The following is a 16,413-nucleotide window of genomic DNA, read 5'->3' on the forward strand; positions in this document are numbered from 1 at the left end:
AAAACGTTTATGCATAAAGCATAACTCCGCCTACTTTTATCACTTTGGTGCACTTCCCGGCTACACAAGAACGTCCCTGTACGACAAAATGTTTTTGGAAACTCAAGAGGTCGTAGTGGCTTCAAAGACGGAACTCGATGAATTGGACAACATTGTGGTAATGATTGGTTTAATACCTCGTCCGATAAACTCCCCCGTTGTCTGTTTTCATTCTTTCCACCCCTTAGTATTCTTCAACTACTTTCTGCGAAAAATTGGGTTCGGGTGATTATTAGTCTTATTGCAAAAGAAGTCTTATTGCGTAATGACGCTAGATGCTGAATGATGTCCATTTTTATTGATTGATTTTATGTTCATGGCACACACGGCAAGTAAATAACGTAGGATATTCATCTGTTTATTTCTGGCGGAGTTTCAATTAATCCACGCGGATTGATTGGTTTTCAGGTATATTTATTCGCATTTTTCCATCAACCAAAAATTGATGGAAGCCTTTAAAAGTCCCTGTGAAGCAACAATAAATAGGTGTTCCGAGTTTGTCACACCCCAGCCAAATTTGAATGAGCAGAAATATCGCCAAATATACAATAGTTATATATACATAATAATTCAGCATTTAAATCTTAGAATGACTTTTAGGAGTACAAAACTACATTATACATTTGTTATAGTGTTTAGCAGGGCACCCAGGAATCCCACATTCCCGATTTGGAACACCACCATTGCAATCTGCTTGAATTTGGAACCCTATGAGACATGGGGAGGAGGGAGAAGAGAGAGAGAAGGATTAATAATCACATTGTACAGTAGTAATCAGGTGTATTAATGTCTTGATGGCTCACCTCTGCCTGCCTGCAACGCTCCGGCTGGACGAACGGGGTGGTTTCCTTGTCCACGTTGCAGTCCTTTCCTAAGGAAGACGTTTGTTAACGTAATCTTTTAGTTGAGTGTAAATTTAACGAGGATGCAGCTTTCCCCTCGCATATCTCCACTAAGTGTGCCGTAATCAGCGGTTATGCGAGAACAAATGTTCACAAAAAGTTCTTGGATTCAATTCCAAAGGGGGAGGGATCAGGACAGAAGGACAGGCAGCCCTGGAATTGGATCAAACTCCACACTTGTGAGCAAATCGACGCTGGCAGGGTGATGAACAAACTGACAGCAACAAGTGACACGACAAACAGACACAGAGAAATCCAAAGTGCAGACTTAAATACCCAAAAACAGGTGAAACAAGGAGAGGGAAAAACAAGGAAAACACTCAGGAAAATAAGGGAGACATCTACAGGACAAAATCAAAAAAGACACACCAACCACACCGAAACAGATCACATCTGTGAGAACGTTAGCGACAGAAGAACGTGCTGCATTAGTTCTATCCCGGAAAAGTTCAACATGGTGTTCACGTGAAGTCTATGATTAAAAAGCCTGACCTTTCCAAGATGTTCAGTATTCAATTTTGTCCACCACAACCACAGAACCGGCCCCACCCACCCACCCACCCACCCACACACACACACACACACACACACACACACAGATTTTGTTTTTAAGTCATATGAACGGTGGATGAGAAATGGATTTTCTTGCTTGAAGCAAAAGGAAAAAAAACACTCACCGCTAATTGAAACACAAATCAATAATTGCCTCTGTGACGTTTGTTTACTCTGGGCACAAAGGAACTAAAAGAGGCCTCCGTAGAGAAAAGTGGTTTTGTGGTGGCCTGACCTAAACCGAACCCTAACACTCAACAAAAATAAGTGCCGGCTCCAGATTGTTCGATGGGATTATGCTTTATTCTTGGAGGCCCCCTCAAGCCTATTTCACTTCCATTTCCCCTAAATTTCTCCCATAAATGGGAACCCTAACCCTACTACATCTAACCCCCTAACCCCACCCCTAACCCCCTAACCCTACCCCTACTAACTCTAACCCCCTAACCCTACCCCTACTAACTCTAACCCCCTAACCCTACCCCTACTAACTCTAACCCCCTAACCCTACTAACTCTAACCCCCTAACCCTACTAACTCTAACCCCCTAACCCTACTAACTCTAACCCCGTAACCCTACCCCTAACCCTACTAGCTCCATCCACCTAACCCTACCCCTACTAACTCTAACCCCCTAACCCTACCTCTAACCACCTAACTCTACCCCTAACCCTACTATCTTTAACCCCCTAAACCTACCCCTAAACCCCTTAACCCTACCCCTAACTCCCTAACCCTACTACCCCTAACCCCCTAACCCTACTAACCCTAACGCAACCCTAACACCTAACCTTAATGGGTGTGGTTGGTAATTGCATATCATATATCAGCAACAAATTACATTATAGTTACTGGTCACTTAACGACCGAGTACCGTTCCAACAACCAGGTCGTTAAGTGAATTGGTCGATAAGCGAGGACCCGTGTTACTTCACGGTAAGGGGGCGTGGCTGGTGTATATATAGTGTATATAGTGTATGTAGTGTTTTGAGGGCGAGGGTTAACAAGAGCACACGGCGACGACAGCTTGAAATGTTGCTGCAGAAACAAGCTTTTGGTCCTTTATTTCAAAGACTGAGCGCAGCCATCAAATTCATTGTGACAATCGAAGCCAGAGCCCTTCTCTATTGAAGCCCCAAGACCCCGTTTACCTCTGGTCCTGAGCACGTGTGGGAGCACCAGGAGCGCCAGGTCTGTCAGCAGGACCCACAGCAGCCAGGCACTCAGAAGCCCCGGGCACCAGGGACCGGGTAGCAGCAGGGCGTGCTGCTGGAACCCCAGGAAAACACACACCACTGGGGGTGGGCGTGGAGGTGGCGATGGAAGGGGCCAGAGGAGAAGAGAAGACAGGAGATGAGCACAGAGACGACAGAGAGGTTGGGAAATAGATGTGGAGAGAATTTCAACGAGAGACAGGCACATTCGATGCAGGACCAGCCATAATTCCCTATTATCTTTCACCATCGATCCATGGTATAGTCAGCACACACACACACACACACACACACACACACACACACACACACACACACACACACACACACACACACACACACACACACACACACACACACACACACACACACACACACACACACACACACACACACACACACACGGTTTTTCTCTGCAGTTATCTTTTAAAACAGTCAGTCACTTAACCTAAGCCTTAAAGTATGTAGTAACAGGTTTTAAGAGTTTTGTTAAAAAAAAAAAAAATAGAGGATACGATCTAATACCAAGACCGTTTTCCGCAATTCAACGTGCCAACGACTACAGTCTGAAGAAGGGATTTTGAGTGAGTAGCTGTCGGGACTCATAATGACGTTCATCTTTATATAGACTGCATCATAAATTCCTTTCCACATCACAGCCGCGCAGAAAACCCGACCGCCAGCTCGCGTTAATATTCAGTTCCTCACCGGCGAGTATCTGCAAAGCGGCGCCTGTTCCTCGATGGGCCCAGTTGAAGAGGTTCCTCCTGCATCAGCGATGAGAAATTAAGACTCTGTACGACAGTGGTGGAGTTTCTCCCCCATTGGCCCCACGGGGGCCAAACAAGCGGAGAGAAAGAGAAACCCCGCTGGTGGGAGGCGGCGGCTGATACGGAGCCTGACAATTCTCCGGGTCTCACCTGGAGGAGGCCGCCGCCGGTCTGAGCGCCGCCATGACGGGCTGAATGACGGAGAGAGCCATGACGGTGCAGCCGATGTACGGGTGGTAGCCTGCGCGCTAACGGCACAGAAAAACAAAACAAACAACCCATGATTTAGGAGAGGATGAATACAGGAATGACTAGGACTCTTTATTATGGCAAGCCGTTCGAGCGTTCATTCTTTTTTTTTTCCAAAACTAGTTGCAATTCTGATTGAAGTGGTTGTACATTGTAATGTGTATGTACACTGATATAAAAACACACACACACACACACACACACACACACACACACACACACACACACACACACACACACACACACACACACACACACACACACACACACACACACACACACACACTCTTAAAGTTGATAACCACATTTCAAATCTTGATATCAGGAAATGGCGTCCTTGAATGCAGGATGAGCGATTATGATGTCAACAATGTGTATTGTTGACATCAAAAACGCTTTTCTTGGCATCAAGGACAACAATAACGCCGATTGTTGATATCAACGGCACACAATCCTGATATTGTGTCGCGATTGTGCATTGAAAGCAGTGGGGGGCAGTTCCAATCCGACTGATTTCAAGAAGTCGAGCTGCGGCACAGGCAGCAGCGGATACGCATTCGTGTCGTTTGTGATTTTTCCACGGGCGTCAAAATGCTATAATATAGAACAGAATCAAGTCGGGATGTTTGACGATTATAAACCACGGCCGCCGCGGGCAGCGAATGGACGGCGGGAATTTGAGAAACGGCAGAAGGGAGGAAAAGGCTGCAGGGACAGCGCTTTAACGGAAAACACATCACGTGAGCGCATTCTTTGGGCTCCATCCAGCTTTCTTTCCCGCGCGCTGCCTTATCGCATGAGGAGCGATTACATCAAAAAAATGTAATTGAAAAAAAAAAAAAAAAGGGGGGTGGGGGGTGGGGGGGGGTTCGAGAAGGTGCCGTCCCAACAGGAGGCGACTCAGCGGGAGGTTCGTGAATAATCACGGTCGAGAGCGAGATCTGACAGGGACGGGGGGCGAGAGAGAGAGAGAGAGCGAGCGAGAGAGAGAGAGAGAGAGAGAGAGAGAGAGACTCCACCAGAGCATCATGGCTAAACATTGAATAATGCAGCAAGGTTACTTTTCTTTCCTCTCTTTCACTCGTCTTACATAAGCACAAAGGAAAACCTATTTCACACCTGCATTCAAGTCATGGAGTAAATTCGCTTGATGTGACGGAGCAATGTGTTGTAGTGTGGTGTGTTGCAGACTGTTTCTTTCTTCAATGGGGAAGGAACTCCACTTGGAGGCTGCTGGAAGGTACTGCAGCTCCACAAACCCATTGGGTACTACTAACTACTAGTGCTAGTAGTTACAACTATTATTACTACTACTACTACTACTACTACTACTACTAGTACGACTAACAAGATCCATTAAAAAAAACTGTAGAAATCTATGTCCAACAAGCATGGGGGGGAAACGTGATGGGGTTTATCTTTCGGAAGGAATTGAGAGGAAGACGACACTCGTGAGCCATATCGAACACGTCGGCGATGAATCCATTATTATATCAATCATTTAGCTTAAAAAAAACCCAAAAAACAAAAAACTGCTGGTGGCCTGTCTGTATCGTTCTGTAAAAGCAACAGACGCCATCGCTCTTCTGTGCTGCAGGATCACTCAAGTCTAGGAGTCTTTATAAGCAGTGGGACAAGAATAAGCGCTGTTGGCACTTCCCTAAAGAACGGCTTTGCTATTTTTCCACCCGGGTCACATTTAAAATGCTGTTCTGAGAACCTTCCGCTCTGCTGCAGCTTCTATCTGTGCTTCAATGTAGTGTGCAAAAAAAAAACAAAAAACATAACGTTTAATCTCCTTTTTGAAAAGGAAACTCACTGCGAGAAGCTGCGACAGGGTTGTATGTTTTCCAGCAATAAAGCGTTCAGCGAACAGGTTACGCTGAGGAACAGTTACAAATGATGGGAACCACCATTTTTTTTTTTTTTTTTAAATCCTGGTTTTAATAATAGCCAACCTATCCTTTAAAGCAGTGGTCTTCAACAGGGGGTCTGCGACCCCCTGGGTGGTCACCGGAGGTACTGCAGGTTTCTGTCAAAATTATTTTTGTCCAAAATAAGAAAGTAATGTATCTTAGACAAAAAAAAAATGTACAGGGAGAAAGAGAGAGAGAGAGAGAGAGAGAGAGAGAGAGAGAGAGAGAGAGAGAGAGAGAGAGAGAGAGAGAGAGAGAGAGAGAGAGAGAGAGAGAGAGAGAGAGAGAGAGAGAGAGAGAGAGAGAGAGAGAGAGAGAGAGAGAGAGAGAGAGAGAGAGAGAGAGAGAGAGAGAGAGAGAATAAACTCCAACCATAAACACCAGAACGGCAGCATTTTTTCCAATTTCAGCAATCAGTTGACAGCGATGCTGAAGTTGGCACCAGCAGCCGATTCACAGCTGGTGACATTGGGGTGTGTTCAAAACACCTCAGATTTCTTTTTGTAACGTTCAAAACCTTGGAATATTCAGGCATAAAAGGTGCACGGCTGAACTTAAATAAAAACACACGGTAAATGGTTTCTACTACTGTATTGATATTAAACAGCATGTAAAATCCATTTCACATTGCTGCAAACTTTAGTTTTTTTGTGAAAACGGAAAAGGTGGATTTCACAGTTTTTTTCCCCTCACACCCAGGCAATTTAAGACGAGGTCTAGATAAACTACTGTACTTATAGGAGTCAAACCTGGACTAGATTAGAATAATAATAAAATAGCCTAAACAGCATTTCAAAGCCTTTGTCAGATTTGTGAAACCTTTGTTCTATTTGTGAAAAAAAGAAAAAAAAGAAAAGGCGGATTTCACTGTATAAGCAACAAACGTAAATAAATCAAAATCTAAAATAAAAACACAAATCACAAGCATCATAACTGAGTATATAAAAAGGTTAATGAAGCATTATAAATGTTATCAGAGTCAAGGCTGAAAATACAACACAAAATGTTATGATAAAAACCAGGGGGGTCCCTGCCCCTGTTTGTCTATCCGCCAAGGGGTCCTTGGTCTAAAAAAGGTTGAAGACCCCTGCTTTAAAGGAAAACTTCTTTGTTTTATCTCCTGACTTCCTGTTTTTTTGGGGGGTTTTTTTCATTGAGATGCAGCCCACCCCGCTTATTGAGTCAGGTTCAACAGCCGCCGTGCAGCCAAAACACTGTGTCACTCGCACCCCTGAGGGAGCCAGCAGCCAGGGCCCAGACAGCATGTGACAACAGGGACGAGACCGTGACACACCGTGTGTGTGTGTGTGTGTGTGTGTGTGTGTGTGTGTGTGTGTGTGTGTGTGTGTGTGTGTGTGTGTGTGTGAGATGGAGGAACACTGGGGGGGATAGGGACAGAGGGAGGCCAGTTGCCAGCTACACAGAAGGGAGTTAACACGTGTACAGTAATCTCACCGGTCACAAAAGCACACTTTAATAAGGCAGCTCACACAGCAAGCAAGAGCACACGCACGGACACGGGCGCACACACACACACCTTGCTTTTTCATACCTAATGCATCCGCAATGGCAGAGGGGGGCCGACCCCCGACCCCCATAGACAATCAATGGAAGATCTCATAAATAAACTCAAACCCATAAGGGCGGTTTTCGCAGACGGGGTTTAATCTAGATCCAGACTAAGATGATCCAGAATTTTCCAAGTGCCTTTCAGAGCCGTTAAAGATGAGAGTTCCAGACTAGGAAGTCCGAGACGGTAATGAAGGACAGGTTGTACAGACAAGTGGACAGGTGAAGGACAGGTGGTGTAGTCCACCTGATACGCAGGTATACCATATGCCGTATCCCCACTGAGAAAGCCCCAGGATTCCCGTATACCCACTAAAAAGGTGCAAGGATACATAGTCTAGTTTTTTGACAGAACTTTCACTTAAACTGATAATTTGTAAAAACAGGTGCAGTGCAGCAGTGGCGTAAATGAGTCAACCACTGGTCCACCGGGCCGCGGACCAGCGGTTTGCCACCACCACCCCTTCATATATGTTGCATATGATGTGATGTGCATCACAAAATATATGTGAGCCCTTGCCTTATGAAAGTCTGAGACCATTTTAAACCATGTCTGAGAAAGCCAATTTCAGTTAGTCGAGTCAAGTCACACTTAATTTATAAAGCGCATTTCATACCAGGGCAACACGATGCGCTTTACAAGGAAATACAATCAAAAAAAGAACAGAGTTGTCAGCTGGTCATTTCAAAGGAATGCCCCTGAAACAACAGCAGCAGAAACAACAACAACAAAAACAATAGCAAAAACAGCAACAACAACAACAGCAAAACAGCAACAACAGAAACAGAAAACAACAACAACAGCAGCAACAACAACAACAGCAAAAACAGCAACAGCAAGCGAAACAGCCGCGACAAAAACAGCAACAACAGTCCAGATTAGGTCTAAGATTGTGTGATTTAGTCTAAAATTAGGCCTAATCTGTGTCCGCCAAACCACCCCATGGATTACTAAACATATATTTACCATAGTTATTGCATAATTTTAACATAGCATTTCTATATTAATTCTAAATATAGAAATGCTTTTGCGTACCTTTCCAAGCTCTCTGTGGGTCCCAGTGAATTTTCGAAATTTAGAAGTGAAGTTAGTAAAGCATGAAGTGCTCTAATGACACACCATCAACAAATGAGCAGCCGATTTGCTCATAACAGGACGTGCTTTTGAAATCAGTTGGCTTAAAACATCACAAAACCTGATAAGCTTAAAGTAAACGTTTTCCAGAATCCAGTACTCACTTTGCTCCATCCTCCTCTGTAAAGGAAAGGCAGGATGAAGGCCACGCCAGTGAGGGCCACTGCTACCAGCATCAGGGCTCGGTGCACCTGCAGCAGAGACACCCTTCATTCAGACGAGCACGTATGATGCAAATAAGGAAAAAACGCGGTAAAACACCCTCTACGGCGGAGAAAGGAACGCCAAGCTTTGCTCTGTGCTGTGCTCAAATATTAGCACATTTAATATCCGTGAAAACAACAGACGACAAGATTAGGTAAATTGCTCTCTGCCAATAACATGGAGACTTATAATCGCTATTTATTATTAAATATCACTTTTATCATTTTACGTTACACTTGAAAATATTATGCACAATATTTTTTTGATTAATTGATTTATTCAACTGTGGCCTATTATTCTTAGATAGGATATTACCATTGTTCTTTCATGAACGTATATTTACATACTGTATATGCATGAGTCATTTCCATTGATTAGATTGATTAGTTGAAATTATTTTCTTTAAGTCCGTATCGGAGTCTACAGATTTTAGCAACAAGATGCGCCGCCATCACCTGAAACCACGGCTTGTGTCCCAGCAGCAATGTGTCCGGCCAGCTGCTTCTGAAATGTCGGGCGAACAGGACGCCCGTGCTCACCAGCCACATCCAGACCGTCAGCATCAAGCCGCCTAGGAGGAGAAAGCAGAGGCATGGACTCCACACCTGGCAGAACACACCCTCAGCACAGACTTTGGACGACGACGGTTAGGCACGGCGCCGCAGAGCAATGGCCACGAGGGGCCACGCAATTGAATGGGTGAATTTAGCAAAAATTTCAATAATTTGCAATTTTTGGTCAATATTGTGCTATATTTTCACATTTTTGAGAAAAAACTCCATGACGGATATTCATTTGTCAAATGCGACTGACATGATGTAATCACATATAACTTAATAATCATAAAATGAGCTTCACTCTTGATTTTACAAATTAAAATCGGCCTCAATATCATAGCTCCCTGTGCAATTGACGTCAGCATTGATTAGCGACAAGGTGGAGACAAATTATGAAAGAAAAATGATTTGAGACAGTGAGCTTATTGATAAATGGAGCTTGTGAGCATTTTGAAATAGAATCTTACAGAACCTGAAAAGAAAGGTTTCACCATGGAAGAGTCACATAACGCAGTCCATTCACTTCAGATGTGGTCAAGAGATGCAGAGTAGTGCGTCTTCTGCAATGAAATGCCTTTGCGCTAGTTAACGCCTAGCTGCTGTTCAGAGCCAACATTAAACATGGCTTTTCTCATTTTGTTTGTTGGGAAAATAAAATCCCTTGGGTAATGACTCTTTTTAAATGACCAACCGTGGAATTTGATCAGCAGGGGGGAACGGGAGCCGGAAAGGTCTTGCGGAGGTCCGGCGACGACTATGCGACTGGTTGAGATGAGCGGCTGGCGGTCATGTCTGTAGATGAAACCTTTGGAAGACAACACAGTGTCTGTTGAGATACACGCCGATCACATCAGCCACAACATTAAAACCACCAACAGGTAACGTAAATAACATTGCTCATCTCGTTCCAATGGCACCTGTCAAGGGCTGGGAAATATGAGGCGGCAAGTGAACAGTCAGTTCTTTAAGTTGATGTGTTGGAAGCAGGAAAAATGGGCAAGCGTAAGGATCTGAGCCACTTTGACAAGGACCACATTGTGATGGCTGGAGGACTGGGTCAGAGCATCTCCAAAACGGCAGGTCCTGTGGGGTGTTCCCAGTATGCAGTGGTTAGTACCTAACAAAAGTAGTCCAAGGAAGGAAAACCGGCGACAGGGTCATGGGCGCCCAAGGCTCATTGATGCGCATTGAGAGCAAAGTGTTGTGGTTAATTAGTAACCTGTTAGTTAAATGAGTTACCCTCCATGAAAAACCTGCTATATGTTATACAAAATCCAATACGATAAAAAAACAAATAGAATGTATCAAAAAAAACTTTGAAATGAACCCTATACACCCGAATACACCTATGACGCCAAAACCTTACACAACACAGAAAGATTAAACTGTTATCTCACAGGGTCAGACAAGGGACAGCCAGGATTGACGAGTCAGCAAAGTTAGCTTCCAAATTGTTTACGCACACAGAAACCCCTTTGGCCCCAAAACTGCAGAGCCCGATTAGTGATATGGTTCAGATCTCCGGCGTGTATGTGGTCTTACCATGTTGAGCACTACCATGGGCCAGGAACAGGAAGTAGCTGTGGTTCAGGTTAAACCTGCTTTCCTGCTCCAGCAGAAGGATATTTCTGCGGAAACGACACTGGACGACCCCATCGGACATCCTCCAGGCCTTGTCCAGCAGGGAGGCCTAGGAACACAGAAGTCCCCTAAGTCAAGGTCACAAATGACTCATATTTCACGTGAGAAAATCCTTGCTAAAAATGGCCAATGTCCAGATTAGGCTGTTGGACGTTAAAGGCCACCTGTGGTATTCCCCCCCAAAAATCTTGCTTCACTACACTGATTCCAGTCACAGCCATAACATTTTTGGGAAATAATACCAAAAGATCAACCCCATAAGCTCTTTCCAGAAAGCTCGTGTCGCAAAAAGATTTTTTTACATTTTTACAGATTGGTTATCTATATAGAAAAATCCTACACCTCAAAACTTCCACTCGATTGGTTACTAAGCTCACTTTCGCTGTGCATTACTGACCCAAGCTAGCATAGACTAGTGTTGGTGACATTCTGTTTGTTTAGCACTAGTTGCCACGGTGATGCTAATGCATGACGTGCAATTACTGAACCACTCGGCCGTTTCCGTTGGGAGAAATATTCAGGGGGAAAGCAGGAATTGACGTAAACTGGGGATGGCCTAAGATTACCACAGTGTGTGTGTGTGTGTGTGTGTGTGTGTGTGTGTGTGTGTGTGTGTGTGTGTGTACCTCCTGTGATTGTTCAGGCCTTGTACGTCCATAGACATATGCAGCACTGATGGCCACTCTGTCTTCATCTCTCATGCACAAGTAGACATCATCATTGCCCTAGAAATACACCCGCAAATATGTTTATATTTAATATTAATAAGGGTATATATTTTATATTGATGCATTTATATTATAGGCCACTGATGGACATTTTCATCCAAACTGCCAACAGTATCATGAGCGCACACATTTTTGGCAACGTCAGAGGTAGTCAGTGTCTACAAACTTCTATTTGTGTATTATTTACAGGGGCATTACAAATACATTATTCAAGAATTACAATATGCCACTATTTCAGTTGGCATATTGGCAAATAAAATTTACCAGGCAGCAGATAGTCATAAAATGAACAATTTATGAAGATATGACCTAACCCTCATGATACCGGGTCTGAAATATGGAGCATTTTATTTATTTTTTTATGAAAACAGTCTAAGCACTCGACACTGCTGCTTAGTTCAATGCCATGAACCTCAGCTAAGATTATTTAACTCTTTAAGATTTGTAAAAGACATCTGACGCCTTGTAAAAGTTTTTGCGATAATCAATCTTCCCATGTCTCCAGGAGCCCTCATGCCTCGCACACACCAGAAAAAAATAAATAAATAAATAAAGAAAATCCACGAGGAGACTCTCGCGATCAGCCTCCACACTACTCTAAAGTGGAACGCCTCTTTTGAAAGTCCGCTCGTGCATCCCTGTGGTAGTTACACACCATCCATTTGTCCAGAGAGAGGGCGAACGCCACGTATCCCTCCGTGGGGCCGCTGAGCTCAAACTGTACGCTCCCCCCCGCTGCCTCGGGAGCAAAGGACAGGAAGAAGCAGCGCCGATCCGACCCCGGGCGGCAACCCGCCGGGTCCCTGAGACACGATTTGCTACGTCCACAGCCCTCTGCGTCGAACTGAATGAGGGGGAGCGGGAATTGAAGAAAGGTGTCGATGAAAGGCACTTTACCCCGGGAGGCGGGAGGGGGAAGGTGAGAGTGGGACAGGGGAAAAGAGGTTTGGACAGCGAAGGAAGAGAAGGTGGCGGTGGATCAGAGGAACGCTAGCCAGCGTAGGGGGTGGGCGGGGACGCTTTTACACAGGGTTCAAGCACGTTTTCTGTTGAAATTCGAAAATCCCCGAAATTTGGCCGGCGTGATAAATCTCCGCCGGGGAACTCACGGCGGCGGACAGAGCGGCGGGGCTGGTGGCCTCGGTGGTGCTGGAGGGTGTAGTCGGAATGGCCGAGCTTCCTTCCAGGGTCACCACTGGTCCTGGGATCTTCATCCACAGCACCTTGTACTTCTGCACCACAGTAACGCTGGCATGGAGCATGGAAGCGGAGGAATCAAGGTTTCACAAAGTAGCGAGAGCGCAACAACATTTGTACCTGACAAAGGGACTCTTACACGCAAAGGTTACAGCTAAAGTTACTGAAGGAAGTATTATCAACTGGTCAGATGTTTGTTTCGGACACGGTTTAAGTAGTTCCATCAGCCACTGTTTAATTTCTGTTGGACGACTACTAGTGTAGTTGCGGTACTATCATTGTAAAAAACTTTTCTCAATGGTGCGCCTAACCCTAAACCCTAAACCCTAACGCTAATAACTACACTGGATTCTCTCCAAGAGAATCTTCCAGATGTTTGACTTTTTATAAAAAAAAAAAAAAAAAAAAAAAAAAAAAGCTTGCTAAAATGTGAAATTAGGGTCCACCCACCTCCCAAATCCCAATTTAACCCCTAATTGTCAAAATACCTTGTGACCCACCGCAGCGAAACATGCTTTGTCGCGGATTTCTAAAATCTAAAAACCTTTCTAGATGGAAAATTCGATTTTTTCCAGATTTGTGTTCAGCTCAAGCAAAAACAATTTGAAAGATACCTGTGATATTCTAGCACCCAGGTCAAAACAACAAAAAAGAGGGATACTCACAAGAACTGAACTCTGTTCGGGGGCTTCTCTGGAGGCTCCCACACGGCCTGCACTTGCAACTTTTTGGAGCCGCTGACGTGGCTCACCCCGGATGCCTTTTGATGACAAGGGGCTTGTGAAACACTTGTGACTTGGGAAAAAATAAATAAACTTCACACACAAGCAAAGCAGTTGAGTCTAACCCTGTCAAGATGACTCGTTCGGACGGACGTTGTATTGCTCTGCTTAATCCTCCAGCGCATAACTGACAATTAAGTGCGAATCACCATCCAATAGCGGCACTTTATTCTACTCTGGGTGTTTTGCTGGCAGTTTGTGGTCGGACTCGTTAAGCCTTCCAGCGTGGGAAGCCATTTCTGAGGTTCACGAAGGGTTCAAGGGAACAGCCTCAATGCTCATTTGGAATTAAGTGCTGGATCACAGCAAAACCTCATTTCTTACATCGTAAGATCTTTCCAGCCTGTGTCATGAGCAGGTGCGGCCAAAAGTACAGTAAGTGAAGAACTCCCCAAGGTGACGGGTTAGTCGTCTGGCTAAACGGCACTACAAACGGGCTGGGTAGGGGACAGGTTGACTATTAAGCGAAAATCACACCAAATCCCAAAACTTAACAGACAGTCAGATCCTCCCCCTAGTGGTCGCCGGGTGAACCTCGTGTGGGTTTAGGCGTCACAAAATATGACAGGGAAAATGGGAGACATATAAGAGAAGAGATTTATCAATAGTGAATATGTTGACATTTATCGTTAACGTTGTTAATAATGTTATATATGTGACTTATTGTCTTTGTTTGTCTTTTGGGGGGGGCTTACGCACCTCAGTGTCGCCGCAACGCAGCAGCTGGGACACGCCAGGGTCCACCAGGCTGAAGGAGCCTAAGGCCGGAGAGTCGGGATCGTCTGCTTTTCGGGCTTCTATCAGGAACCCTTTGAAACTCTTGTAGCCCATAGCTTGTAAAGTTACTGAAGGAGGTTGGAGATATCGGGGTGGGGGAGGGCGGGGGTAGGAAGTACAGGAAGGAAGATGTTTAACTTGGAGATAACTGTTTGGAGTGAATTTCTTAAGAGCAGAGGCTTACCGGTGATGCGGTCCCCTGGGCCGAATATTGATTTATCTGTCGAGATCTTGTACGGGGGAGGGTCGGTGCTGGACGGGCTCCCGTGGTGAGGCTTCATGTCCTTGCACGCCCCTGAGACTTTTCCGTTACTGTAGCCGGCCGCCGGGTCTCCAAACCCGGCCAACACCGTCATCAGCAATATGCATCGAAGGTGCATTGCCTGAGATGTGATGAGAGAGTGGATAAGAGGAAATAACACTGAATCGGGGGAAAACCGAAATGCCGTAAAAATCAAAATGATACTCCAGGAGAGGGGGGGGTTTCCGATGTATTCTTATGAAATGGAGAAGTTGCAGTCATCTTTTCATTACACATGAGAAGTGAGAGGGGTGAGACGGGAGTTGTCTGGCCCTCATGTGCCCTACTGCGGCACATATAATTCGGCAGCAGAGCAAACTTACTCAAACTCCTGCCGAGATAACGGCAGCCGTGGGTGCGGTCTCCGAGTCTGTGCGTACAGATTAGTTTTCGAACAATACTCCATTGCTCCGTAACAGTCATCACAGCAATGAAGCATGAAAAGTAAAAATAAAAATTCTAAAAAGTTCTCAATTGTAAATAAGTTTCTTGTAAGACGTGATGGAATGTAATCGGTGTTAGTTTGAATGGTCTGTTTGCCATTTAATTGTTAAGTGCCTCTCATTCCATCCTTATGTCTATTATGTGATTAAGGGTATGATGTACAGTATAATGAGATACTAGACCGCTTGATGTGTAGTGTGGCTCCCTGGCTTTTCCTGCCTTTGAAAATAGAAAATGATTGAAAAGAAACACAACACTGCGATAATATTGATTTGTTTGACATTAACGCTCCTCCGATTAACCTCGTTCTGCGCTGTAATTAGACGTGTCTCTCATTTACAGAGGATTCGGGAAAAAAAAAACTTCACAAGTATTCCACCGGCAAATGAATAACAGACCTCTGTGAGGTGACTGTAAAACGTGCACGGATCGGAGGCGCTGACATTTAACCGAACAGTGTCAGTATAGCTCGTTTCATTTTCACATTGACGACCCGAAAATAAAGCGAAATATAAAAAGTTTGTAGCTGACCGGGTGGATCGAACTCAGATAATAATAACAATAATAATAATAGGGTGACAATAAAAAAAACAAATAAAAGCAATATGCAATAAACTGAAGAAAAAAAAACTGTCAATTATAAACGATAAAATGAACGTAAAAACTGAACTTGTCACGGAGTTCGGAGGCAGGACGCCTGGCTCACCTGGCCTCGCGGGGAGCTGTGGGCGCGGGGGGAGGGTGACGTGCGCCCTTCACCCTCCAGGGGGCAGTCCCCCTGCAGCTGCATTCGGGTAAAACTCGGAAATCGCCGCGTCCCGATCGGCGGGCCCTCCCCTCCGCCATCCCCCCGAGCCCACCGAGCCCACCGTGCCCCCCCCCCCCCCGCCGCCGTGCTGGTGCAGGCTCACGTGTTAAAGCTGCGGCGGCGCCGGTGCTAAAACTGCCGCGTTTTCGATGGAATTTAGACGCGTTTTCAGCTAAAATCCGATGCGAATGGGAAATTCGGTCGCCGGTTGACGTTGCGAACGACAACACTTCGCTGCTTGGGGTCCGCTGTCTCGGCAAACTCGGACCCGAACAATCTGCCCGGAACACCCGACCAATCTGCCCGGAACACCCGACATACACGGCGGCTCCTTTGCACTGTTCCCTCCGGTCACACGCTCCGCTCCCAGGTCGGGGGTTGAATTTCCTCGAGGTCAAACGTCCCTTGAATGCAGCAGTGGGAGCTTTGGCGATGACGTCATTTTGTAGGCGCACCCGGAAGTGGAGCGCAGGCCAGCGCCTGCCCCAGCGGGGGGCGCTGATAATAATAATAATAATAATAATAATAATAATAATAATAATAATCATAATAATAATGACAATAATAATAATAATAATAATAATAATAATAATAATAATCATAATAATAATGACAATAATAATAATAA

General features: G+C 45.1%; 1 protein-coding gene across 1 annotated transcript; it reads right to left on the minus strand.

Annotated features, from left to right (window-relative positions):
- Positions 1–436: 436 nt before the first annotated feature.
- frrs1b (ferric-chelate reductase 1b) lies at positions 437–16,150 on the minus strand. Its single transcript, XM_080020580.1, has 16 exons — positions 16,107–16,150; positions 14,417–14,615; positions 14,155–14,300; positions 13,339–13,433; positions 12,586–12,724; positions 12,132–12,320; positions 11,375–11,473; positions 10,650–10,797; positions 9,799–9,912; positions 9,006–9,121; positions 8,451–8,537; positions 3,628–3,725; positions 3,416–3,474; positions 2,645–2,788; positions 843–910; positions 437–747 (listed from the first exon to the last, which is right to left on the minus strand). Exons 2-16 carry the CDS (start codon positions 14,610–14,612, stop codon positions 655–657), a joined length of 1,791 nt encoding a protein of 596 aa, XP_079876706.1. The 5' UTR covers positions 14,613–14,615; positions 16,107–16,150; the 3' UTR covers positions 437–654.
- Positions 16,151–16,413: the final 263 nt, after the last annotated feature.

This window comes from Zeus faber (assembly GCF_960531495.2).
Source record: "Zeus faber genome assembly, chromosome: 19".
NCBI classification, from domain to species: domain Eukaryota; kingdom Metazoa; phylum Chordata; class Actinopteri; order Zeiformes; family Zeidae; genus Zeus; species Zeus faber.

What these genes read in the sequence shown, in the direction of transcription:
- frrs1b (XM_080020580.1), bottom strand. Translation starts at nt 14,612, where the DNA reads ATGCACCTTCGATGCATATTGCTGATGACGGTGTTGGCCGGGTTTGGA. An exon ending in CCGCCGCTCTGTCCGCCGCC is followed by an intron (nt 12,321 to 12,585) that starts GTGAGTTCCCCG and finishes CCCCTCATTCAG; the next exon opens with TTCGACGCAGAGGGCTGTGG. An exon ending in GACACAAGCCGTGGTTTCAG is followed by an intron (nt 8,538 to 9,005) that starts GTGATGGCGGCG and finishes TCTCTGCTGCAG; the next exon opens with GTGCACCGAGCCCTGATGCT.